General features: G+C 42.5%; 1 protein-coding gene across 1 annotated transcript in view; it reads left to right on the top strand.

Annotated features, from left to right (window-relative positions):
- The window catches only part of IL1RL2 (interleukin 1 receptor like 2), a gene marked incomplete at both ends in the record, with an annotated part of 46398 nt that extends 20491 nt beyond the window's left edge, over positions 1 to 25907 (top strand). The window contains 6 exon segments of the mRNA XM_079720425.1: positions 397 to 471; positions 10866 to 10995; positions 11770 to 11906; positions 16087 to 16230; positions 23473 to 23634; positions 25489 to 25907. Of these exon segments, the coding sequence (XP_079576551.1) occupies positions 397 to 471; positions 10866 to 10995; positions 11770 to 11906; positions 16087 to 16230; positions 23473 to 23634; positions 25489 to 25907 (1067 nt within the window).
- Between the last annotated feature and the right edge of the window lie 865 nt (positions 25908 to 26772).

A 26772-nucleotide genomic window follows, 5' to 3' on the forward strand; every position in this document is an offset into this window, starting at 1 on the left:
GTGGACCTGAGGACAGACCATTAGGGTCACTGTTTCTTTCTGTCTAGGACCCAGGCCAGAGCTTTGCTTATCACCACTGCTTAAGACGTGTACTGAATGACTAGGCAATGGGAATTTATTACACAATCTCATCAGTTTATATTTATGTCAAATATATAATGATGATGTGAAGTCTCTTAGTAGCCCAGCTTTTAGATTTTCCCCTTAGCAATTCAATTATTTCTGGTTGAAAACTATGCACTTATGGAGTGATATTTTGTCACATCATGAGTTTTGTTTTTTCTTGACCAATGTTTATCGAACGTCTGCTCAGTACCATGTTTTCTTTATGTTATTATTTCATTCAAGTAGTTGGGAATGTTTCTAATACAATTTCATGTGGGTTTGATTTCTTAGCAGGAAAAGTGGGAAATGGAAGAAGAATCCCTAAGATCATTTATCCAAAAAATAATTCAATTGAAGTAAAACTTGGTGAGTAAACTTATTGAAGCCACTGAAATCCTAAGGGCAGGAATCAGTAGGTCCACACATCCTTGTGAATGTTTTTGAATTTCAGGAATGAAGACAAATCCCATACAGGTGTATCCAGTTTCCAGCTTTGGATATACCTGAATTCATCAGGAGAGGTATCAAAATAAAAAAATCACAGAGCAAAAGGCTGGGGAGGTTGTGCTATGAAAGGTCTGGCTGCGATCACTATGGGTCTGAAAGATTACTGTAAATCTGTTCACGCAAAGATAAATACTTCCTGAAAGACATGATATGTAATATCAAACTACTATTAAGTAATGTTGATCAAGAGTCCTGGGTTATATTATCTCACACTAGGAAGGATATGAAAGGAGTAGGGCAAGTTATCATGTTATTTTCCTTATTTTACATAGGAAGGGATCAATAAACACTGCCTCAGTTTGTGATCTAAGTGGAGAAAAAGGGACTCAAATAATTTTTTAAAATTTAAAGGTAATCACTAGTAAGGTAAAAATGTGTTGAGTACCTTCTAAAGAAAAAATAAATTAAACAAAGTTTTTATTAAAAGACAGATGCTCGGGACTTCCCTGGTGGTGCAGTGGTTAAGAATCCTCCTGCCAAGACAGGGGACACAGGTTCGAGCCCTGGTCCAGGAAGATCCCACATGCCATGGGGCAACTAAGCCCGTGTGCCACATCTACTGAGCCTGAGCTCTAGAGCCTGTGAGCCACAACTGCTGAGCCCACGCTGTACAACTACTGAAGCCCCCCTGCCTAGAGCCCATGCTCCACAACAAGAGAAGTCACTGCAATGAGAAGCCCATGCACCACAACGAAAAGTAGCCCCCACTCGCCACAACTAGAGGAAGCCTGCATGCAGCAACAAAGAGCCAACACAACCAAAATATAAAAAAATTAAAAAAAAAAGGCAGATGTTCAGGTTGAGTCAAATATTAAAATCCAATTATATGCTCTCCTCAAAATACACAGATCTAAAAATACATGTCCTAGAAGATTAAAAATCAGTGCATAAGCAAGATATGCATAAGATTTGCATACAATAGAAATACAAAGAAATCAGATTCACAATATTAATCTTTCAATCTGATAATATATCTTTCAATGCAAAAAATTAAATGACAAATTGAATCATTTTATACTAATAAAAATTATCCTTCCCCAAATAAAAATGTTTATGTGTCAAATAGCCATGCATCAAAATAAAATATATAAAGCTGAACTCTCAGAAATACAAGGACAATACAACAAGACAGTACAATCGTTTCAGTTATAGTGGGAGATTTTAACATACTCTGGCTTTGACAAATTTGCTAGTCAAATAAGGATTTAAAATACTCTAGTAATATATTAAGAATAATGTATTTAATGGATAGTACTCATAAACATCTATGAAAAACTCAGAGACCCAAAAGAGGAAATTATACAGACCACGTGGTATAATCCCCATGTAGGTAATCTAGAAATTTACAGCTAAAGTCAAAACAATGATAAACCCAACAAAAAATAAATCCACTAATTAAAAAAATTAAGCAACAACAAATTTAGCTTCTAATTATTTACTTTCTTGGTTAGATTAAGCCAAAGCCATTGGTACAGAATATTTAGAAAATAATGGCATAGAGAACATATCAAATTTCATGGAATGTGACCAATGGTGAGTTCTAAACAAGATGTATCTTTAAATATCATTATGATTAATAATAAGTGTAGAAAACATTAAAATCCGTAATCTAACCATTTAACTCTATAAAAAAGAGCAACTAAACAACTATACATGAGGTATATACACATGTGACCTGGGAGACATGCAGAAGAGAAGAGAGTTCAAATAGGCCATAGGCATAGGAGGTAAATAATAATAATAATAATAAAAATAAAATATAATAAAATAAAAAAAATAATAAAAAAAACCATGCCAGTGTGTATATAGCAACAGTAAGAGAAATGAATAAGAACTAGTATGTTGGAGACCTTCAAGATGGTGGCGGCGTAAGATGTGGAGATCACCTTCCTCCCCACAAATACATCAAAAATACATCTACGTGTGGATCAACTCCTACAGAACACCTACTGAATGCTGGCAGAAGACCTCAGACCTCCCAAAAGGCAAGAAACTCCCCACGTACCTGGGTAGGGCAAAAGAAAAAAAAGAGACGAAAGAATAGGGACGGGACCTGCATGTCTGGGAGGGAGCTGTGAGTGAGGAAGAGTTTCCACACACTAGGAAGCCCCCTCACTGGCAGGGATGGGGTGGGGAGCTTTGGAGCCACAGAGGAGAGCACAGCAACAGGGGTGCAGAGGGCAAAGCAGAGAGATTCCTGCATAGAGGATCAGTGCTGACCAGCACTCACCAGCCTGAGAGGCTTGTCTGCTCACCCGCCAGGGTGGGCAGGGGCTGGGAGCTGAGGCTTGAGCTTCAAAGGTCAGATCCCCAGGGAGAGGACTGGGGTTGGCTGTGTGAACACAGACTGAAGTGGGCTAGTGCAACACAGCTAGACAAGAGAGAGTCCAGGAAAAAGTCTGGGTCTGCCAGAGAGGCAAGACACTATTGTTTCGGGGTGCATGAGGAGAGGGGCGTCCTGCTCCGTGAGCCTGCAGACAGCAAAGCACTGCCTAAGGGAGCTCCAGAGATGAGCATGAGCTGCAGCTATAATCTTGGATGCCAGAGACAGGCACAGACTGCTACCTCTGCCACCACTGCCATCAAGAGTCCCATGTGCAGGGGCTTCCCTGGTGGTACAGTGGTTGAGAGTCTGCCTGCTGATACAGGGGACACAGGTTCGTGCCCTGGTCCGGGAAGATCCCACATGACACGGAGAGGCTGGGCCCATTAGCCATGGCCGCTGAGCCTGCACGTCTGGAGCCTGTGCTCCGCAATGGGAGAGGCCACAACGGTAAGAGGCCTGTGTACCACAGGAAAAAAAAAGAGTCCCATGTGCAAGCACAGGTCTCTACCCATACCCTCAAAGGAGCCTATGCAGCACACCACTGTCAGGCTCCTGTGATCCAGGGTCAACTTCCCCAGGAGAACACACGGTGCACCTCAGGCTGTTGCAACATCATGCTGCCCTCTGCCACAGCAGGCACTCCTGGCATCCCAATGTGACTACCATACCCCACCCTCTCCCAGGCCTGAGTGAGCAAGAGAGCCCTAATCAGCCACTGCTTTAATCCTGTCCTGTCTGGGTGGGGAACAGATGCCTGAGGGTGACTTACACGCAGAGGCGGGGCCAAAACCAAAGCTGAACCCCAGGAGCTGTGGGAACAAAGAAGAGAAAGGAAATCTCACTGTGCAGCCTCAGGAGCAGCGAACTAAATCCCCACAATCGGCTTGATAAACCCTGCATGTGTGGAATACCTGAATAGACAACGAGTGTTCCCAAAATTGAGGCAGGGGACATTGGGGGCAACTGTGAACTTGGAGTTTGCTTTCTGTATTTGATTTGTTTTTGGTTCTATGTTTACCTTAGTTTAGTTTTTAGTGTTTGTTTTCATCTGTGGGTTTGTTTATTGGTTTCATTGTTCTCTTCCTTTTTTTTCTCTCTCTTTTTCTGAGTGTCTGTGTGTATGTTTCTTTGTGTGATTTCATCTGTTTAGTTTTGCTCTTACCATTTGTCTTGGGGTTCTGTCTGTCATGGTTTCTATTATTTACCTTCTATTTTTCTTTTTTTTTTTCTTTGTGTGTGTGTGTGTGTGTGTTTGTGATTTTGTCTGTTTAGTTTTGCTTTTATCATTTGTTTTGGGGTTCTGTCTTTTTTTTTTTTTTAACCTTCCTTTTTTTCTGTGCTGTGCGGCTAGCAGGGTCTTGGTGCTCTGGCTGCATGTCAGGCCTGGACCTCTGAGGTGGGAGAGCCGTGTCCAGGATGTTGGACAACCAGAGACCACCTGGCCACATGTAATATTAATTGGTGAGAGCTCTCCCAGAGATCTGTCTCAACACTAAAACCTAGCTCCATCCAATGGCCAGCAAGCCCCAGTGCTGGACATCCCATGCCAAACAACTAGCAAGACAGGAACATAGCCCCACCCATTAGCAGACAGGCTGCCAAAAGTCATACTAAATTCACAGACCACCCAAAACACACCACCGGACGTGGCCCCGCCCACCAGAAAGAGAAGATTCAGCCCACCCACCAGAACACAGACACCAGTCCCCCCCACAAGGAAGCCTACACAAGCCACTGAACCAACCTCACCCACCAGAAACAAGAGGAACTATGAACCTGCAGGCTGTGAAAAGGAGACCCCAAACACAGTAAGTTAAAAAAAAAAAGAAGACAGAGAAATATGCAGCAGATGAAGGAGAAAGGTAAAAACCCACCAGACCAAATATATGAAGAGGAAATAGACAGTCTACTTGAAAAAGAATTCAGAGTAATGATACTAAAGATGATCGAAAATCTCAGAAATAGGATGGAAAACATACAAGAAACGTTTAACAAGGAATTAGAAGAACTAAAGAGCAAACAAGTAATGATGAACAACACAATAAATGAAATTAAAAATAGAAGGAATCAATAGAAGAATAACTAAGGCAGAAGAACGGATAAGTGACCTGGAAGACAGAATAGTGGAAATAACTGCTGCAGAGCTGAATAAAGAAAAAAGAATTGAGGACAGTCTCAGAGACCTCTGGGACAACATTAAACACACCAACATTCGAATTATAGGGGTTCCAGAAGAAGAGAAAAAGAAAGAGTCTGAGAAAATATTTGAAGAGATTATTGAAAACTTCCCTAATATGGGAAAGGAAATAGTCAATGAAGTCCAGGAAGCACAGAGAGTCCCATACAGGATAAACCCAAGGAGAAACATGCCAAGACACATATTAATCAAACTATCAAAAATTATATACAAAGAAAAAATATTAAAAGCATCAAGGGAAAAGCAACAAACATACAAGGGAATCCCCATAAGGTTAATAGCTGATCTTTCAGCAGAAACTCTGCAAGCCAGAGGGGGTGGCAGACACATTTAAAGTTATGAAAGGGAAAAATCTACAACCAAGTTTACTCTACCCAGCAAGGATCTCATTCAGATTCGATGGAGAAATTAAACCTTTACAGACAAGCAAAAGTTAAGAGAATTCAGCACCACCAAACAAGCCTTACAACAAATGCTAAAGGAACTTCTCTAGGAGGGAAACACAGAGAAGGAAAAGACCTACAAAAACAAACCCAAAACAATTAAGAAAATGGTCATAGGAAAATACATATAGATACTTACCTTAAATGTAAATGGCTTATATGTGCCAACCAAAAGACACAGACTATCTGAATGGATACAAGAACAATACCCATATATATGCTGTCAAGAGACCCACTTCAGACCTAGGGACACATACAGACTGAAAGTGAGGGGATGGAAAAATGTATTCCACGCAAATGGAAATCAAGAGAAAGCTGGAGTAGCAATCCTCATATAAGAAAAAATAGACTTTAAAATAAATACTATTACAAGAGACAAAGAAAGATACTACATAATGATCAAGGGATCAATCGAAGAAAAATATATAACAATTGTAAATATTTATGCACCCAACATAGGAGCACCTCAATACATAAGACAAATGCTAACAGACATAAAAGGGGGAATCGACAGTAGCACAATAATAGTAGGGGACTTTAACACCCCACTTACACCAATGGATACATCATCCAAAATGAAAATAAATAAGGAAACACAGCTTTAATGACACATTATACCAGATGGACTTAATTGGTATTTATAGGACATTCCATCCAAAGAAAACAGAATACACTTTCTTCTCAATTGCTCATAGCACATTCTTCAGGATAGATCATATCTTGGGTCCCAAATCAAGACTTGGTAAACTTAAGAAAATTGAAATCGTATTAAGTATCTTTTCTGACCACAATGCTATGAGACTAGATATCAATTACAGGAAAAAAACTGTAAAATATACAAACACATGGAGGCTAAACAAGACACTACTAAATAACCAAGAGATCACTGAAGAAATCAAAGAGGACATCAAAAAATACCTAGAAACAAATGACAGTGACAACACAATGACAGAAAACCTATGGGATGCAGCAAAAGCAGTTCTAAGAGGGAAGTTTATAGCAGTACAATCCTACCTCAAGAAACAAGAAAAGATCTCAAATAAACAACCTAACCTTACACCTAAAGCAATTAGAGAAAGAAGAACAACAACAAAAAAAACCCCGAGTTAGCAGAATGAAAGAAATCATAAAGATCAGATCAGAAATAAATGAAAAAGAAATGAAGAAAACAAAAACAAACATCAATAAAACTAAAAGCTGTTCTTTGAGAATATAAACAAAATTGATAAACCATTAGCCAGACTCATCAAGAAAAAAGGGAGAAGATTGAAATCAATAGCATTAGAAATGAAAAAGAAGTAACATCTGACACTGAAGAAATACAAAGGATCATGAGAGACTACTACAAGCAACTATATGCTAATAAAAGGGACAACCAGGATGAAATGGACAAATTCTTAGAAAAGTACAACCTTCCAAGACTGAACCAGGAAGAAATAGAAAAAATGAACAGACCAATCACAAGCACTGAAATTGAAACTGTGATTAAAAATCTTCCAACAAACAAAACCCAGGACAAGATGGCTTCACAGGTGAATTCTATCAAACATTTAGAGAAGAGCTAACACCCATTCTTCTCAAACTCTTCTAAAAAATTGCAGAGGAAGGAGCACTCCCAAACTCATTCTACGAGGCCACCATCACACTGATAACAAAACCAGACAAAGATGTCACAAAAAAGAAAACTACAGGCCAATATCACTGATGAATATAGATGCAAAAATCCTCACTAAAATACAAGCAAACAGAATCCAACAGCACATTAAAAGTGTCATACACCATGGCCAAGTGTGGTTTATCCCAGGAATGCAAGGATTTGCAATATATGCAAATCAATCAATGAGATATACCATATTAACAAATTGAAGGATAAAAACCATATGATAATCTCAATAGTTGCTAAAAAGCTTTTGACAGAATTCAACACCCATTTATGACAAAAACTATTCAGAAAATGGACATAGAGGGAACCTACCTCAACATAATAAAGGCCATATATGACAAACCCACAGCCAACATTGTTCTCAATGGTGAAAAACTGAAACCATTTCCTCTAAGATCAGGAACAAGACAAGGATGTCCACTCTCACCACTATTATTCAACATAGTTTTGGAAGTTTTAGCCACGGCAATCAGAGAAGAAAAAGAAATAAAAGGAATACAGATTGGAAAAGAAGAAGTAAAACTGTCATTGTTTGCAGATGACGTGATACTATACATACAGAATCCTAAAAATGCTACCAGAAAACTACTAGAGCTAATCAATGAATTTGGTAAACTTGCAGGATAAAAAATTAATGCACAGAAATCTCTTGCATTCCTATACACTAAAAATGAAAAATCTTTTTATTAGAGAAATTAAGGAAACACTCCCATTCACCACTGCAACAAAAAGAATAAAATACCCAGGAATAAACCTACCTAAGGAGACAAAAGATCTGTATGCAGAAAATTACAACACTGATGAAAAACATTAAAGACAATAAAAACAGATGGAGAGATATACTGTGTTCTTGGATTGGAAGGATTAATATTGTGAAAATGACTGTATTACCCTAAGCAATCTACAGATTTAGTGTAATCCCTATCAAAACTACCAATGGCATTTTTCACAGAACTAGAAAAAAAAATTTCACAGTTTGTATGGAAACAAAAAGACCCCGAATAGCCAAAGCAATCTTGAGAAAGAAAAACGGAGCGGGAGGAATCAGGTTCCTGGACTTCAGACTATACTACAAAGCTACAGTAATCAAGGCTGTACGGTACTGGCACAAAAACAGAAATATAGATCAATGGTACAAGATAGAATGCCTAGAGATAAACCCACACACATATGGTTACCTTATCTTTGTCAAAGGAGGGAAGAATATACAATGGAGAAAAGACAGCCTCTTCAGTATGTGGTGCTGGGAAAACTGGATGGCTACATGTAAAAGAATGAAATTAGAATACTTCCTAACACCATACACAAACATAAACTCAAAATAGATTAAGGACCTAAATGTAAGGCCAGACACTATCAAACTCTTAGAGGAAAACATAGGCAGAACATTCTATGATGTAAATCACGGCAAGATCCTTTTTGACCTTCCTCCTAGAGTAATGGAAATAAAAACAAAAAAAATAATTGGGACCTAATGAAACTTAAAAGGTTTGCACAGCAAAGGGAACCATAAACAAGATGAAATGACAACCCTCAAAATGGGAGAGAATATTTGCAAACAAAGCAACTGACAAAGGATTAATCTCCAAAATATACAAGCACCTCATGCAGCTCAATATCAAAAAATCAAACAACCCAATATAAAAATGGACAGAAGACCTCAGACATTTCTCAAAGAAGATATGCAGATTGTCAACAATAACATGAAAGGATGCTCAACATCACTAATCATTAGAGAAAGGCAAATCAAAACCACAATGAGGTATCACCTCACACCAGTCAGAATGGCCATCAACAAAAATTCTACAAACAATAAATGCTGGAGAGGGTGTGGAGAAAAGGGAACCCTTCTTCACTGTTGGTGGGAATGTAAATTGATACAGCCACTATGGAGAACAGTATGGAGGTTCCTTACAAAACTAAAAATAGAACTACCATATGACCCAGCAATCCCACTACTGGGCATATACCCTGAGGAAACCATAATGCAAAAAGATACATGCACCAAATGTTCACTGCATTTACAATAGCCAGGACATGGAAGCCACCTAAGTGTCCATCGACAGATGAATGGATAAAGAAGATGTGGCACATATATACAATGGAATATTACTCAGGCATAAAAAGAAATGAAATTGAGTTATTTGTAGTGAGGTAGATGGACCTAGAGTCTGTCATACAGAGTAAAGTAAGTCAGATAAAGAAAAACAAATATGGTGTGCTAACACATATATACGGAATCTAAAACAAAAATGGTTCTGATGAACCTAGGGGCAGGACAGGAATAAAGATGCCAACATAGAGAATGGACTTGAGGACACGGGGAGGGGGAAGGGTAAGCTGGGACAAAGTGAGAGTGGCATGGACATATATACACTACAAAATGTAAACTAGATAGCTAGTGGGAAGCAGCCGCATAGCACAGGGAGATCAGCTTGGTGCTTTGTGACCACCTAGAAGGGTGGGATAGGGAGGGTGGGAGGGAGATGGAAGAGGAAGGGGATGTGGGGTTATATGTATACATATAGCTGATTCACTTTGTTATGCAGCAGAAACTAACAGAACAGTGTAAAGCAATTATACTCCAATAAAAATGTAAAACAACAACAACAACAACAACAAAGAACTAGTATGGTCCATTGTCTGTATGGACTATGGTGACGTCCAACAGCATGGGTGAGCATCACCAACTAAACATCGATCATTGGAAGCCAGGGTTCAGGGATGAGTAGGAAGTGATAAAATATAAAATAAGGAAAGCAAGTGGGCAGCTTCTGGGGTTTTGGCAATACACTATTTTCTTGATGAGGTGAAGGTGATATGGATATTTGATTTTTAATAATTTGGTAACTTTACACTTATACTCTATACTTCTTACCATAACTGTGTTATATTTTACAAATTAAAAAAAACTTAATACCACCTAGAATAAAGAAACTTAAAGTAGACTGTTAGAAGTACAGTAATATTTTTACATGTAGTAAATAGATCAAATTTATTAGGCTTTAGGGGCAAAATAAGATGAAATGTAAATTTATTTAAGATAATTTTTGAATGCATGTGGAGGCAGGATAAAGGAAAGAAGGAAAGGGTAGGGGTCACAAATGCTGAAGTAGAAATATCACTGCATTTGGAATTAGGAAACCAGAGTCACATCTCTTTCCTTCCTCTAATGTGTGACCTTGGGCAAAGCTCTTGATCTGTCTGATCCTCAGTGCTCTCATCTATAAGATGGGGATAATAGCTGTGCCCCTTTTCTGCCTTGTAGGAGTGTCTGAAAGATAAGAAGACTGAATGAGAAAACGTGTGTGAAATATTTTGTAAACTTTGCTAAGTTTACTGAGAGTAGAAGCAGTATGTGTGCCCCTGATATTGTGGGAAAATTGGTCTGAAGCTGGTGATGTTTGACAGCTTATTCCTGTCTCTGCACAATAGGCATCCTGGAAGGTCATGTGTCCTTGTCATCTCCATCCAGGGAGAGAATAATGTACAGTAGGTGAACATTGACCTCAGGGGGACATTTTTGGTAATTGAATATATTCAAGGCTCAGAAGCAAGGTGCCTTTGTTAAGCAGGTCACTTTGGTAGTGTTTTCATTGTGTATTTATGAATTTGATTGTACAGGCTCCACCCTCATCGTGGACTGCAATATAACAGACACATGGGGTAACACAAACCTGCGCTGCTGGACGGTCAATAACACATTGGTCAATACTTACTACAAGGAATCCAAACGAATTCAAGAAGGAATCGAGTAGGTGTTTTGCTTTTCTGGCTTCCCTAAAACCTAGCAAGAATTTCTCCATCTAAATGATTTTGGTGCTGGTACTGCTTTATTTTAGGTGGCTCTCACTGTCTCTCCCCTCACTCCTTTTGGTTGTAGCTTTCAAAGCCCTTTTCAGTACTGTGGGGTCAAGCATCTGGTTCAGAGAAGATGCTCATGTTATTAATCCTGCTTGGACCATAGAGAGAGGAGGCAAAACAACAAAGTATAGCTTCAAGCAGCAAGATCAGTTTCTCTCCGCTACTCCTTTCAATGAGTCTCATTCCTATTTAGGAAGGCCATGGGCCTTCAAGGCTTAAATAGCAAAATGGCCACAACACAGGGATTCTTGGGAGAGGCAATGCATGATCATTAGCTAATGGAGTGGCATAGACCCAATTTATGGTGGTTTAAGTTGAGTGGTATGAAACAAGACTAATGAAGCCAAACGGCAGAAGAACTTGTGTTGGGCTTTTCAGTGTAGGTAGGTTAGGATGAGTGGAGAGGGATAGGGGAAGGCCCCTTTGGGCTGAGGATGGTGTCTCTAATGAAAAGGACTACACTTCTGCATCACAGTCCAGAAGAAAATGCAAATTTGGTGCTACACAATCCATCACCTCATTGAGCCAGCAGGGTATTCTTAGGGTGAAATGATGGCCCCAAGTGTTCTCCAGGAAAGAACTTTATTCTCCAGACAAAAGGTTATAAAATATGTTGGTTAAATACAACTCATGTACATATTAATGACTGGCTCTTCTTTCATAGAAACTACACTGTTTTTCCAGGACATATTTTTTACACGGTGAACATAACCTTCTTAGAAGTGAAAATGGAAGATTATGGCCACCCTTTCACATGCCACGCTGGAGTGTCTGCAGCTTACGTTATACTAAAACTCCCAGGTAATACTCTAGTGGGATGTATTCTGCTCTGAGTGTTACAGGAGATGTCAAGGAAACAAATGAAAGAGGAGTGACTTTAAATGTTTGGTGTGAGGCAGCAGAGTGGTATTAAATAGGGAAACTCAATATGAAATCTAGATAAAAGTGGATACCCTGTCTGATCATGTTCTTGGGGTCAGGTTGTGGCTTCACTACAGTGTCCTTAGAAAGCTCCCTATTAACATGCATTGAGATTTTATGCATCAGAACTCTAGAAAACAGAAGTATTCCTTTATTAAACCCGCTTGCTCAACTTCTATAATCATGTACTTGTGATTTTCAGCTTTTAGGTTGTTTATTATAAACCATGTGATGTAAAAATAAAGTGCTAATGTATATTTTTATCATGTAACTTTGTAAAATTATCTGTAGAGGCTGAATTCTCATATCTGAGCAGGAAGGCTTCAGATTCCATGTGTGTACACAGATTGTGCACTTAACACTGTACAGAGTGTGCTGATTATCCACTGGAGGTGATGGAACCAGAGAGTAAGTAGTGAAGGATGAAATCATAATCTCAAGAAAAACCTTCAACTCTTAAATGTATCTGGAAAGGTTTGAAGTACCTTGTAAGAGGTTTACCAAGCCTGTAGTTTACCAAGACAGCTTTTTTATATTCTATTAATATCACCTTTTTTTTTTTTTTTTTGGATAGCTACACACAAGAGAGAGGGTTTGAATTTTCCAGTGTCCCTTAAGGATCAGTTAAAGCCATGTTTGCGTGCATCTAGCTAAATTCCCACTAGTGCCCATCCCCTCCCTTTGAACAGCAGTCAGTAGGTGTGTGTCCACAGCAGCCTGCAGTCCTGACTGTGCTCTTTCCCTACCTCACTTCCATGCCCGGAGGCCAAGGTCACACTGTCCCCAGGTGCCTTTCCTGTGAATGAGCACACAGTACCTCCCCCTTCTCACTCTGGACCAGGAGGAGACCTCTTGGGTGCCTCAGGTAGAAGGAGTTTTGGCTCATCTGCCATCACTGTCCATTTTTCCTCTTCTCAATGGCTTTTCTTTGTCATAGAAAGTCATTTGGGATCCCTTTCCCCCAATCAGTCATGTGCATCCCATCTCCCTCTATGGCACATCCGGGCGATTCTTGAGATTCTGTCCTCAGAGCCACTCTTTCTATACCCTCTTCTCTGATACTATCCCTCTTCCTCATGGTTTCAACTGCCATGCCTGTGTGCGTGAAAACAAATTCCACATGTCCAATGACATTTTCCCTTCCCATGTGGCAACTCTGCATTTCCAACTGCTTACTGGACAGATTCTGAACTTTATGTAAAGAGAGTTACATAGTAGGTTTTCTTTGATGTGTTGCTTCTCTTCTTAGGTTTGTGGGGTTCACTGAGGCAACGGTGATGTAGCGTGTAGCAGAAGTTCATTCATTTTCAGTGCTGAATCCTGTTCCATTGAATAACTAGGTTACAGTGTATCCATTCCACTGTAACTATGTGGTCATTTGAGTTGTTTCCAGTTTGGGACTGTTAACAAATCATGATGCTATGGAAATTCTCGTGTGTTGGTCCTGGTGCTCATGTAGAAGCATTCCTTTGTGATACATCATTAGGAGTAAAATTGCTGGAGAGAGTGCCTCAGGGTCCGCACCAGAGAAAAGAGGGGAACCTGACTGTGGGAAGCCTTGGAAATTGCACAAGACCTGAAGTGGTTATAACTGAAATCTGCCCCAACCTAGACGGAGGAAGACCAGTGTCAATTTCTATGTCAATACTGCCTTATAGGTAATAACCACGTGGAAGCACTGTGTTCAGAAGGATTCTGAGGCAAAGTCCAGGCTCAGAGCAACGAATGATGTTATCCATTAACACCTGCTGATCGTACAGGAGGGGGGACATGTCCTTAATCTCCTTTGTTTTAGGTTAGTTAGGAAACCTACGCTTACTAAATTCATCTTTGTTCTTATCAACACTTATATCTCACATGCAATGTGTATTTGGACATGTGCACTCTGTTTTGTTTTCCCTAAATTCTTGGGAACAAACGCTCTTAAATCCAAGCCTCTTGTTGGTTTCCTTGGGACCTGAAGTAAGGTTACAGCTTCTCCGTTGGACTTCCTGATTTTTGTTGAAGACACCCACCTTCAGATGTGAATCATATTTGGATTATCGGAAGCAGGCTCTCTAGAGAGTTGTTTGGGTTGGGTGTGCTCTTCTATGCATTTCCTTTAATCACTTGTTCTCAGCTACCATCTCAGTTTAAGGCTGGTAGTAGCCATGTGGACCCAAAAGGTAAATACCCCCTTAAATAGGGCCTTCAATAGGGCACCTGATGTCTCAACAGAGAGTTTTCCACTTATTTCAGTTTCAAAGCCAATACTTCCTTTGAACTTATTTATTAACTTCCTGTTTGGAATTTCATTGTCTTTTAGCTCAATTATAGAGCAGAAGGTATCGACACTCCTGAATGCAGTGAATGATCTACCCAAGAATTTCAGGCCAACACTCCTGTTTACTTACCAGAGGCTTTTTGAATCTCATAAATATTGTGGCCATGGTCTTTTTATCACGACCATTTGCAATGCCAAGATCCCTGATGTTTATAGTAAAGGTCCCCAGACACAGGTCTTCCCGAGGGGAGAGGTGGCACTGTTGCTCCAAGAGCTGGTAAAAAGCACAGAAGTGGGAGGTGGCAGTGGGGAGGAGGCGATTCCATCAACAGATAGAAGCTAGAGGTTCAAACACACGGTCAGGACCAACTGGCACCAGCGTGCAGAGCAGATCCACTTGGCTATGCTGGGACTTAATTGGTGGATTAATTTTGGGGACACAGAATGTGTTTTTAGTTATTGTGCTTTATTATGCCATGTATTGGAAGACATACAAGCACGCAAAGAGATTTCTTTGCAAAAGGTTTGCAACATGGGGCTTCCCTGGTGGCGCAGTGGTTGGGAGTCCGCCTGCCGATGCAGGGGACGCGAGTTCGTGCCCCGGTCCGGGATGATCCCGCATGCCGCGGAGCGGCTGGGCCCGTGAGCCATGGCCGCTGAGCCTGTGCTCCGGAGCCTGTGCTCCGCAAGGGGAGAGGCCACAACAGTGAGAGGCCCGCGTAACGAAAAAAAAAAAAAAAAAAAAAGGTTTGCAACACGGTGTGGCCTAGGGCAGGTTGTGATCGGCTCTTTAGTAAGTTCCCCTCCCCCCTCCCGCCCACCCTCCTACCCACACACACTTTCCCGTGGGGACCGGAGGACCAGGGAGGGGGCCAATGAAGGAAGTGGTGGATGTGCGGTGGATCCTAAGAATGGGGAGGATTTCTCTTCCGCTCTCCCTCTTCCTCTTTTCTAGTTCTCTCTCCTTCCTAGAGCCTCCTTCTTTGACAGCACTGCTTTGGGCTGTGGTAAGGCAGAAAGCTGTGTTGTTCCTCTTCTCAGATATGTAGGAGCATGTTTTGAGGGGACTTGGAGTTCCAGAGAAAGTGGTTCTTCTCCTTGGTCATCTCTTGCTCACTGCGTTTGCTTTAATTGCTTGGCAATGTGCTCACAAAACAGAGCAGGGTGTAAACGCCCTTCCTGAGACCATGTCTTGCAGACAGGTGCCCAGCCCGGCCTCTGCTGGCCCAGAGGGGATGAGGTGGGAGTTCGGCTCTCGGCCAGTCTTATGAAGCCATGGAGATGGCTTCCAGGGGAGGCAACTGAAGGTTCTTTATTTATGACAAGGGTCCTGCTGCTCAAGTTTGAGTAACTGGGAAGGCAGTAATAACAGTAATGTAATCAAGAACATGCAGCAGAACCACCTGGGGAACTTTGCCAGTAAAGGTTCTCAGGTTCCACCTATGGAGAGTCTAGGGTTGAGTAAGGAGGACCTGGCCATGTGTGCTTTGATAGGTGAGCCGTCTTCCTGCGGTCAGAGCCATGCCACATCCACCGTCTGGAGCTAGGGGTCTGCAGAATTTCCCTCTCCAGATTCCCAAGAGCACATTTTCTTCCCCAAATTCATGATCAAGACCAAATTATTCTACTCCCCATACCTATTACTTAACTGTAAAGGAATAATTAAGTGCTCCCCTCTCTGTCATCTTATACCCATCTGGCGTATGTAATGGGACTTGTGTAAGTTAGTGTATAATTGACTCTTTGTAGTATTATTATTTTATTATTTATTGGGGTTTTTTTTGCTGTCATTTGTAGTTCCAGATTTTCGAGCTTACTTGATAGGAGGGCTTCTTGTCTTGACCAGTGCGGCGGTGTCTGCTGTGTGTATCTACAACGTTTTTAAGATCGACATTGTACTTTGGTATCGAAGTGCCTTCCATTCTGCAGGGCCCCTAGAAGGTGAGTAACCATTGAAAAATGCATTGTCCTGGAATCTGCTCGTCCGTATAACCATTGTAAATCTACTTGATCATCTTTTTTTTTTTTTTTTTTTTTGCGGTACATGGGCGTCTCACCGTTGTGGCCTCTCCCGTTGTGGAGCACAGGCTCCGGACGCTCAGGCTCAGCGGCCATGGCTCACGGGCCCAGCCGCTCTGTGGCACGTGGGATCTTCCCAGACCGGGGCACGAACCCGTGTCCCCTGCATCGGCAGGTGTACTCTCAACCACTGCGCCACCAGGGGAGCCCTACTTGATCATCTTTACTAGCTTGCCTTTCGTGTTGTTGGCAACTTTAGAGGAGAGCGTCTCCCTGGGGCTTCTCATACTTTAGAGAAAGGATTTGCCCATAGCCACCAGCACTGTACGATTGCATAAGGCTTGCGAGCTAGGAGTGACCTGGCAGATCATCTTCTGGCTCCCAGTGCAACTGTTTTAGGAAGGTTCCCACATCCACTGGTGTTGGCAAAAGACAAAAATTTCTCTTGGAGCAGTGTGAGCTCTGTCCACGGTACATCTTCAACACAGCACATGTGCATGCAGAATTTATGTCACAGAGAGCAAGGAGTTGCCTGTGTTTGCAGCTCCTTCTGGGCCTGGGCTTGGTGCCCAAAAAGATTTGTCTCCAACTCTCAAGTTTGGAGAGAGACAGACCTGGGTTTGAACTTGAGTTCTCCACTTACTCCCTGTGTGATTTAGGTATTTAATTCTCTTCTCTTTCTCAGGTATAGGTGGAAAGAAGGGAGGGAGGGAGGGAGGAAGGGAGGGGAGAAGAGGGGAGGGGACAATGATCAGAACCTGCCTCACAGAGTCCTGTAGGAATAGCAGAGTTGAAGCTCAGGAAAGCACTGAGGGTTCTGGGGTGCAGGGGGCTCCCATGTCTGAAAGTCCAAGCAAGCTGCCCCTGCTGCTCTGCCTGTGGGCTTATTTTGGCGTGGGGAGCCGTGTCCTGCCAGCGCTTGTCACCAGAGAAGTGCCCTGTGATCCCAAATCTGAGGATCCGGCATTTCCCATCACTGTGCTGCTTTTTTTTTTTTTTTTTTTTTCGGTACACGGGCCTCTCACCATTGTGGCCTCTCCCGTTGCAGAGCACAGGCTCCGGACGTGCAGGCTCAGCAGCCATGGCTCACGGGCCCAGACGCTCCACGGCATGTGGGATCTTCCCGGACCGGGACATGAACCCGTGTCCCCTGCATCGGCAGGCGGACTCTCAACCACTGCGCCACCAGGGAAGCCCCCATCACTGTGCTTTTAACTCTGTGCTATTTTCTTTGTATCTCAGAATAGATGTGATCAATCAAGGCCTCGCAAAAAAGTAATACATCTGCTTTAACGTGTCCTAACTGGATAGAAAAGTCACACATGGCTGAGAGAGGTCTGTGCAGCTTTCCTGCACGGAGATACACAAACGTATCCCTTTCAAGTCCATAAACTTGCAGTGTTGACGGGAACTCAAGGAGGTGGGGTGGGTCCCAGCACGTTTTAGGAATCCCTGTTTCACAGAAGGGTGGTAGTCACACTAAGTGCCTGCTTGGCATATAAAACCACGTGTTTGTCCACACGTTTGATAAAGCGTAAGTGTCCTAACTTGGAGTTTAAGTTAAATTTCAGAATTCAAAATTGGCGGCCGTTGAGCAACCTGGAAAAAAACGGATTCTTTTTTTTTTTTTTCTTTAACGGCACAATTCATTTGTGGAAATCGGTGTTGCATGTCCAATGCAGCCTGAAGCTCTTTTAGTGTTGTAGGCGCTGAGCTGGGCCGTGGCCCCTGTAGAGCCTGCTCTGCGTAAGCCCACCTCTGCCTGTGGTCCTCCTGCATCTGTTTGAGAAGAGACCTCAGGGCAGCACTACTGCTTGTCTTTTCTGACACAGAGACGCTTTGTTTGTTGACTGACAGGGGACTGCGTGGGTTCAGTGTTGTCCCCAGAACTCCCTCCCTGACTTACCACGATCCCCGGAGCGTGAATGCTGAGTGTGTGGTGAAACTGCCACGAGTGAGGTCAAGTGTAGCAGGAAGAGAAAAAAGGAATCGTGCCTCACCCTGAGAAGGGGAAACTGGACAGTTGATTGACAGTTGATAGACCGGGCTGCTGCCCAGATTTGGTACCGGCGGGCTGAGGATTTGGAGATGGGAACCTACAGTCAGCCGGCGGTCTTCTTCCTTTTAAGTCAGAAAAGTACACGCGCCCTTTGTGATTAAATTTCCTCCATCTCAGTCTCTGAGAACTGCTCTGTGAGCCCCCTTTGAGTGTGACTTCAACAGTGAGTTAGTGATGAGACCCTGAGATGAGTCCCGGATGCCGTTTCCAGCTTTGTGTCCCTTGAGGATATTTTCTGGTTAGTTGGGAACGTGTGGAGTAATGGACAACAAATACAAGTGAGGGAGAGAGAGAACATGTGTCCTTCTCATGATGAGTTGTTTATTCCAACCAGATTAGTCAAGCTGCAGCTGTGATTAATAGTGAGCTGTGTATAACTCACAGTTTTATTAAGAGTCATGGACAGGCCTAAGTCCACGAGCTCTATGTATTATTGTCTGTTAAATCACAGGAGGGAGTTTAAAAATTCTTATTCCAGGTGTGCATGTGTGTACACAAATATAAGGGTTAGTTTTCAAATCTACACGAGAGATATGTCTATGCCTCCCCTTATTCCAAATAGGTTTGTGGGGAATGTACCTGTAGAACAGATGATTAAAAACAAAAACAAGGGCTTCCCTGGTGGCGCAGTGGTTGGGAATCCCCCTGCCAATGCAGGGGACACGGGTTCAAGCCCTGGTCCAGGAAGATCCCACATGCCGCGGAGCAACTGAGCCCGCGAGCCACAACCACTGAAGCCCTCGTGCCACAACTACTGAAGCCCATGTGCCTAGAGCCCATGCCCAGCAACAAGCGAAGCCACTGCAATGAGAAGCCCGTGCACCACGACGAAGAGTAGCCCCCGCTCACTGCAACTAGAGAAGGCCTGCACGCAGCAACGAAGACCCAACGCAGCCAAAAATAAAATAAATTAAAAACAAAAACAAAACAGGTACAGTGAACAAAGGGTAGAATGATAACATAAGCAGGGCAGGGGACAGTTAATGACTCACCTTGGATGGTTTTTAAAGATGCTCTTGCTTTAAAAGTGAAGGCAAAGCCATGACAAGGTTCATGACACTGTTTACACAAACTTTTCATTGGCTCATGAGAGCACATGGCTTTTTCTGGGCCAATCCCCCAGGAAAATTGTTTTGTAGGGAGATCTTGTTTTCAAAGCATGTGATGTAATGAACTTTGCTTGCAACAAAATTCCCATGGTAAGTGTAAAAGCATGTTTAATGTGCCTTTTCTCCCAGTGTCTTCATGCTAGGGCAAAAAGGCCAAAAACTCATGTAATTCAGTTAGCGCACTGACCTGAAGGTCAAATTGATTCCATCTGGTTTTTCCACAGGACCAGTCTGATCAGGTTTAAAATTTAGCAACATCGTATTGAGAGAAGTAGGGAATCAAATAATCTTTAGGCAGCTTTCATAAACATTAAGTTGTGCAAATAAATGAGTGTATTTTTGCCAACAGCCAATGAGGTTGTACGCAGGTGCTTTAACATCAAAAGTAGGTATGAATCTCCTTAGAAAATGAAAGGAACTTCACCAGAACCTGGATGCCCTGTTTCCCCACCATTACACAGAGAGCAGAGCCCACTTTCCTTAGGAAACTCACTAGTAGATCTGTGTCCCTGTAACTTTCTTGATGATGTAGACAGTTGCAGGGGGTGGTCCACCTCATTGTTATTTGTTGCTATTCATTGTTATTTCCCCAATTCTGGCCCAGTTACCGTGGCTGGGAATCAAATTACCTCAAAACTTTATGGCATAAAACCACCACTTATTTTGCTTATGGATTCTGTGGGTCAGGAGGGTGGACGGGCAAAGCGGAGGTGGCCTGTCTCAGCCCCATGATGCCTGGGGCTTCAGCTGGAGGACAAGCAGCTGATTTGGGCTGTTGACTGGTGGCCTGGCTCCTCTCCAAATAATCTCTCTATGGGGGCTACTACACTGGGCTTCCTCACAGCATGTGATGGCTTCCAAGGGCTAGTGTTTCAAGAACAGCAGAGCTAGGTAAAAGCCATTATTTTTTTAATGACTCAGACCCTGAATTTCTAGTATCAATTCTACCTTGTTCATTTGTCAAGGCAGCTTCAGAGTCTTACCCAATTCTAAGGAAGGCGAAATAGATTCTGCCTCTTTGTGGGGTGTGGCAAAGTGCAGAAAGAACATGTGGGACTGGGAATACTGCTGGGGCTATTTTTGGAAAATAGCATCTGACACAGTTGCACAGGATGAATCAGGGATGAGCTTTGTGAAGCTTCCTTCTCCTAATTTAATCAATCAAGCCTATGTAATGAAGCCTCCATAAAACCTGGAAGGACAGGCTTTGGAGAACTTCTGGGCTGGTGAGCAGGTAGAATTTGGGGAGAGTGGTGCCCCCCAGAGAGGGCATGGATGCTCTGCACCCCTTCTCCATCCGTTGCCCTGTACATCTCCTCATCTGGCTGTTGATTTCATATCCTTTAAGATCCTTATATAATAAGTCAGTGGTCTAGTAAGTAACATGTTTCTCTGAGTCTGTTCTAGCAAATTAATCGAACCCAAGGATGGGGTTGTGGGAATCTGATTTATAGCCAGTTGGTCCGGAGTACAGGTGACACCCTGGACTTGCTACTGGTATCCTGAATTAGTGTTACCAAACTCAGGTTCAGCTGCTCATCACTCGAAAGCCAATACTCGAGAGACAAGGGTTGGTTGGAAAAGGAAATGTTGCTTTATTCAGGAGGCTGGAAACCCAGGGAGAAGGTGGACTGGTGTCCCAGAACCAACTCCAAAGATTCTGCGTGGCCATGAAAGTGTTAAAGGGAAAAGGGGAAATAATCTCAGTTAATCTCTGAGAAAGGCGGTCAGATTCTTCACCATCTCCCACTGCGCGCAGGCTTGTTGACTCCGCATGATCTTTCTTTAGATGCTGTCTTGTTCACACAGTCTGCTTGTGAGATTACTGAAGGGGAAGCTGGGGAAGAGATGTAGTAATCTGTTAGTTATTTATTCTTCATTTCTACTTCTAAGAAAAGAATCAACAGGTTAGGCAAGGCATTGTGTGATCAAAAGATTTGAAAGGTGTGCTTTGGCCAGAGGTTAGTTAAGCTTGGAGGCACTAGGTGTAAAGGTTAAGTTAAAATATAGCTTTGCTAGAGTGACAGGACAAAAGGGCCTCCTGCAAAGAGCTGCTTCCTGCTAGGAGCTGTTTACATTGGGGGTGGGGGGAGTCGTTGGAACCTCCAGTTTGGAGCGCCTTGGTCAGAAGCACAGGTAACAGCTGGGCGTCTGAAGTGGAATGTGATCTTGTGGGACTGAGCCCTTTCCCTGTGCAATCTGATTCTATCTCTGGGTAGAAAGTGTCAGAATGGAGTTGAATTCTTAGACACCCTGCTGGCATCCAAGAATTGCTTGTTGGTGTGGGGAAACCTCCACACACACATATTGCAGTTGGGTCTGGGAACCCTCTTCAGGGACCCAATCATAAAGGGGCGCCCTCACACTTTCATGAGTTTTACTTCCAGGAGCCTGACCAAGCTCTGATGGTAAATAACAGAGAAAAATTCCTTTATGTGCTTCCAGCAGGGAGAGGGGAAAAAGAACTATTTTGAAAGACACCAGAACATTCTGTTCTTAACAAGGACTGCCCTCAGGATACACTAGTAAATGAGAGCCTAACCTGCTGGGGTTTTATCAGGGGCCTGACTGGCCTGAGCAAAGGAAAATAAACTCCAGCCCTCTCTAGCCATCCTGCCCAACCTAAGGGGGGAGAAAACACTGAGAAACGTTTGTGAATTTCATAGTCCAGAGGCACAGGCTCACTAAAAGACTGAGATCTAATCATAGGACTAGAGAATACTTCCCCCTCCCCATTCCTCACCACATGTTGCTAAAGACCTATTTAGAGCAATTCCTTTTACCTGGTAGATCACATCCAGCTATCAAGAAAAACTATAAGGCCTATTAGAGGGCAAAAAAACCCCCCCACAATTTGAAGGGACAGAGCAAGCATTAGAACTAGATATGGTGGGGATGTTGGAATTGTCAGACTGTGAATTTAAAACAACTATGATTACTATGCTTAGGACTCTAAAGGATAAAGTAGACAGCGTGCAAGAACAGATGGGCAATGTAAACAGATGGGAATAGTAAGAAATAACCAAAAAGAAATGCTAGCAGAAAACAAACAAAAATGAAGAATGCTTCTGATGGGCTTATTACTAGACCAGACACTGCTAAGAAAAGAATCTCTGGGCTTGAGGATACCTCAGTAGAAACCTCCAAAACTGAAAAACAAAGAGAACAAAGAAAAAAACAGAACAAAATATCCAATATATCTTGGTCAGAAGGCTATCTTAACTATTTGGAATTCCCAAATTGTGCAACAGGACCACATCCTGATTGGCAGTGTAGTGGACTCTCTATATGATTTTGGACTTCTGGAAGCAGTCAATCTGAATAAACTTCTTGGAGGTGATCTTTCAGCCCAGTTATATATGTGCAAGACTGGCCTCTTCTTCACTCCCATTATCTAATGGGAAGCATAGGTTGATGGGCAGCTAAAGATCTTGCTAGAGCATCATAAAATGGGGAGTAAATATCCAATGACTGTGAGACAACCACAAAGAGTGTAAGATACATGTAATGGGAATACCAGTAGGAGAAGAAAGAGAGGACCAGAAAGATTTCAAACACTAATTACTGAGAATTTCTCCAAATTAATGTCAGATACCAAACCACAGATCCAGGAAGCTCAGAGCACTCCAATTAGGATAAATACCAAAGACAAACAAACAAAACTACACCTAGGCATATCATTTTCAAACTACAGAATAAAAGATAGGGAAAAAATTCTGAAAAAAGCCAGGGGAAAAAGACACCTTACCTCTAGAGAAACAAAGATGAATTACATTCAACTTATCCTCAAACAACCATGCATGAAAGAAGAGATTGGAGTGAAAATTTAAAGTGTTGAAAGAATGAGATGCAGTGCTTGGCAATGAGTCAGCCAACTGGGCACCCTGAAGTCATTGAACCCAAGGAAGAAGACATCATGATAGCAACTCAGATTTTCACTTTGTTCACATAATTTGGTAGGAATAATTTCACGAGCTTGTCCCATTTCCCTTTCAGATGGGAAGCTGTATGATGCATACGTCTTGTACTCCAAGCCTCAAAGAGAAAGCCAGAGCAGTGATGTGGACACTCTGGTGTTGAAGATTCTCACCGAGGTGCTGGAGAGGCAGTGTGGATACAAGTTATTTATATTTGGCAGGGATGACTTTCCTGGACAAGGTATGTTTTAAATGAGGTATAAAAATAAGAAATGAATAAAATAGAAAGGAACCGAAATTCCCTGATGGTCCAGTGGTTAGGACTACGTGCCTCCACTGCAGAGGGCACAGATTCAATCCCTGGTTGGGGAACTAAGATCCTGCATGCTTCAATGCAGCCAAAAAAAAAAAAAACAAAAAAACCTCCCTCTTCTTTGACTTTACAAACAGAAGGAGCTATGCTTGCCTTTCCCACAGAACCACAGGGAGCCTTTCACTCCCCTGCCCACAGCCCCTGAGCTGAGGTGGTAGGACCAGGCTCTCTTCTCTCATTAGGCTCATCCCTACAACAGGATAACTGGGATTCCTGGTTGAAATCATGTGACTTTCACTTTGGGTAAGGATATAGTTGACCCATTTGTATGAACCGCTGGATGATGACATACACAACCTTGACCAAGAGACTAAAAAGGGACAACGGGTCATTTGCTGTCACATCTTTGAGACTAACCGCTGAGTATTTTCTGTCAATTTGAATTTGTAAAAGAGCTCATGTTTAAGGCTGGTTTTATAAACTTCAACTCTCTCCAACCCTGCCCTACCTAAATAAAATAGAAGTTATTTATTTCCCCCTTTTAATAGGAGAGTAGCTTTGGGAAATGCAGTTAACATCACTGAACCTCAGTTGTCTCATCTGTCAAATGGGGTTGAGAATGTTTCCTGACTCAGTTGAGAGAATTAAATGAGGTAAAACCTGAGTAGGGGCCAGTATGGAGTTTAGCACATATTAGATACTCAATAGATGAAAACATCCATCTTATCCTATACTTTCTCTTTCTTAGAAGGCGATACAGTAAACAGCTGATATTTGAAATATCATCAGGAAACCAAGATTACTACCTAGTGGCCTGTTCTGGGTCATTTTAAAAGGTTTCTAAGAACTTTGGATTTGTAGGCTGCTTCTATCCATAGCTTATCACACCTTTTCAAGTTATGAAATCATCCTCCATGAGGAAATGAAAATGTGATCCAGTGCTTGCTATAAACCTGCAGAAGAGCTCTCATTTCATAAGCATATCAATATTTATTCATTCATTCACTTCTTCAACAAATATTTATTGAGCACCTGCTACGTGCCAGGTAATGTTGTAGGCACTAGAAATATTAAAATAAACCAAAAGAGAAGAAGGAAGTGCTCTTGGGGAGGTTACAGTCTATTCTTGTATCCTAAGAATAAGGAGCATATAAAACTTGGCCTTTAGGGCTTCCCTGGTGGCACAGTGGTTGAGAGTCCGCCTGCTGATGCAGGGGACACGGGTTCGTGCCCTGGTCCGGGAGGATCCCACATGCCGCGGAGCGGCTGGGCCCGTGAGCCATGGCCGCTGAGGCTGCGCGTCCAGAGCCTGTGCCCCGCAACAGGAGAGGCCACAACAGTGAGAGGCCCACGTACCGCAAAAAAAAAAAAAAAAATAATAATAATAATAATAATAATAAAACTTGGCCTTTGTTTTGAAAAAAGACCAAGTTTTATCCATAGTTGGATATTTCAAGAACTTTCCACTCCCCTTCCCAAGAAATCATTAGGATATGTTATTTGGTTTCAAGTTAGTCTTATAAGTCCTGGTCATTTAAATAGCTATGAAGCACAAGAGGAAAACACAAATAAAGATTAGTACAATATTTGAGCTAACTACATGTGTCCTATCCTTTTAAAGTCTGTTTTTTTTTTAAAGTATTTATCCTCTAATATATACCAGACCTTCAGCTCAGTTTGGAGATACAAAGTTAGACATGATAAGATCCTTGTTCTGAGTAGTGCGTGGTCTGTGGCTCTTTTAATCATGAGATGTTCTGCATCTTCTTTCTTTATTTCCAGATATGGTCAATGTCATTGATGAAAATATTAAGCTGTGCAGAAGACTGATCATCATCATAGCTCCTGAAGCACTGAGCCTTGACCTATTAAGGAACATGTCAGAAGAACAAATCGCAGTCTACAATGTTCTCATCCAGGATGGGATAAAGGTCATTCTGATTGAACTGGAGAAGGTCAAGGACTATACAACCTTGCCAGAGTCCATTCAGTACATCAAACAGAAGCATGGGGCCATCCAGTGGAGTGGGGACTTCACAGAGCAGTCACAGTGTGCAAAGACCAAGTTCTGGAAAAAAGTGAGGTATCTCATGCCACCCAAAAGGTGGCCACCTTCTCCTCCTGTCCAGCTGCTAAAGCACATGCCCTTCGACCTCATGGACAGCAAGTGGGAGGCCAACGTGGGGTTCATCACCCCGTGATGGACAGTTGGTTGTCATGTGGTGGCTCACATTTAAATAAGTATGTATTGCATTTGGGCCATTTGCTTAAAGCTTACAGTTGTGTACTTGAGGAAAGGACTGTGTTTATTTGCTCATTTTGCTCAGAGCTACTTCTTTAGGGAAAGACATTACCTCTCCCGAAGCCCTCATTAACTGACTGGCTCTGAACACTCATGAGCACTGATGAGCATGGAGCATTAGCGTTTGAGCCCCAGGGGATGGGACATGGAGGGTTGTAGAGTGGCAGTTCAGCTGTCAGGTGGTTTGGCATGTGGTGTGGCCCCGGTGGGGCTGGGTAGCCAGGATACAGGAGGGCAGTGTGGGCTTGGGTAGGGCTGGCAAAGGTAATGGCCCTGACTCTTCATGCCTGAACAATGTGCAAGGCCCTCGTCCTCAGGGAATATTTGCTGTGTCTCTGAGCCCCTCTCACTCCTCAAATGTAAATAAATACCTGTGACCCCGCAGTCTGAGCACCTTGACACTGGAAGCAACTTGGAGGTCACCTAGACCTGTGGGGACCAACTCTGGTGCCACCGAGATTGCCCATTAATCACCCTGCCGGTGGGCCCCATGCTTTGAAAGACTTTACCTGTCAAACCAAAATAAGTAATAACTCATTATTTTTCCAGCTGGCCTACATCAGCCAGAATTCTGAGCCACATATGATAGACGCAGTTACCACACCAAGAGGATGTACTTCTAGTCCAAGTAAACAAAGCCATCTTTCAGTTAGCCAGCACACTCTCATCACAGGTCAGTCTATGACTTAACAAGTCACAAAGATTTTTGACACTAAAATTTAGCTGTAAACTCTTATCATTATTTTCAAAGACCCTAACTGTTG

This window comes from Hyperoodon ampullatus (assembly GCF_949752795.1).
Source record: "Hyperoodon ampullatus genome assembly, chromosome: 15".
NCBI lineage: Eukaryota > Metazoa > Chordata > Mammalia > Artiodactyla > Ziphiidae > Hyperoodon > Hyperoodon ampullatus.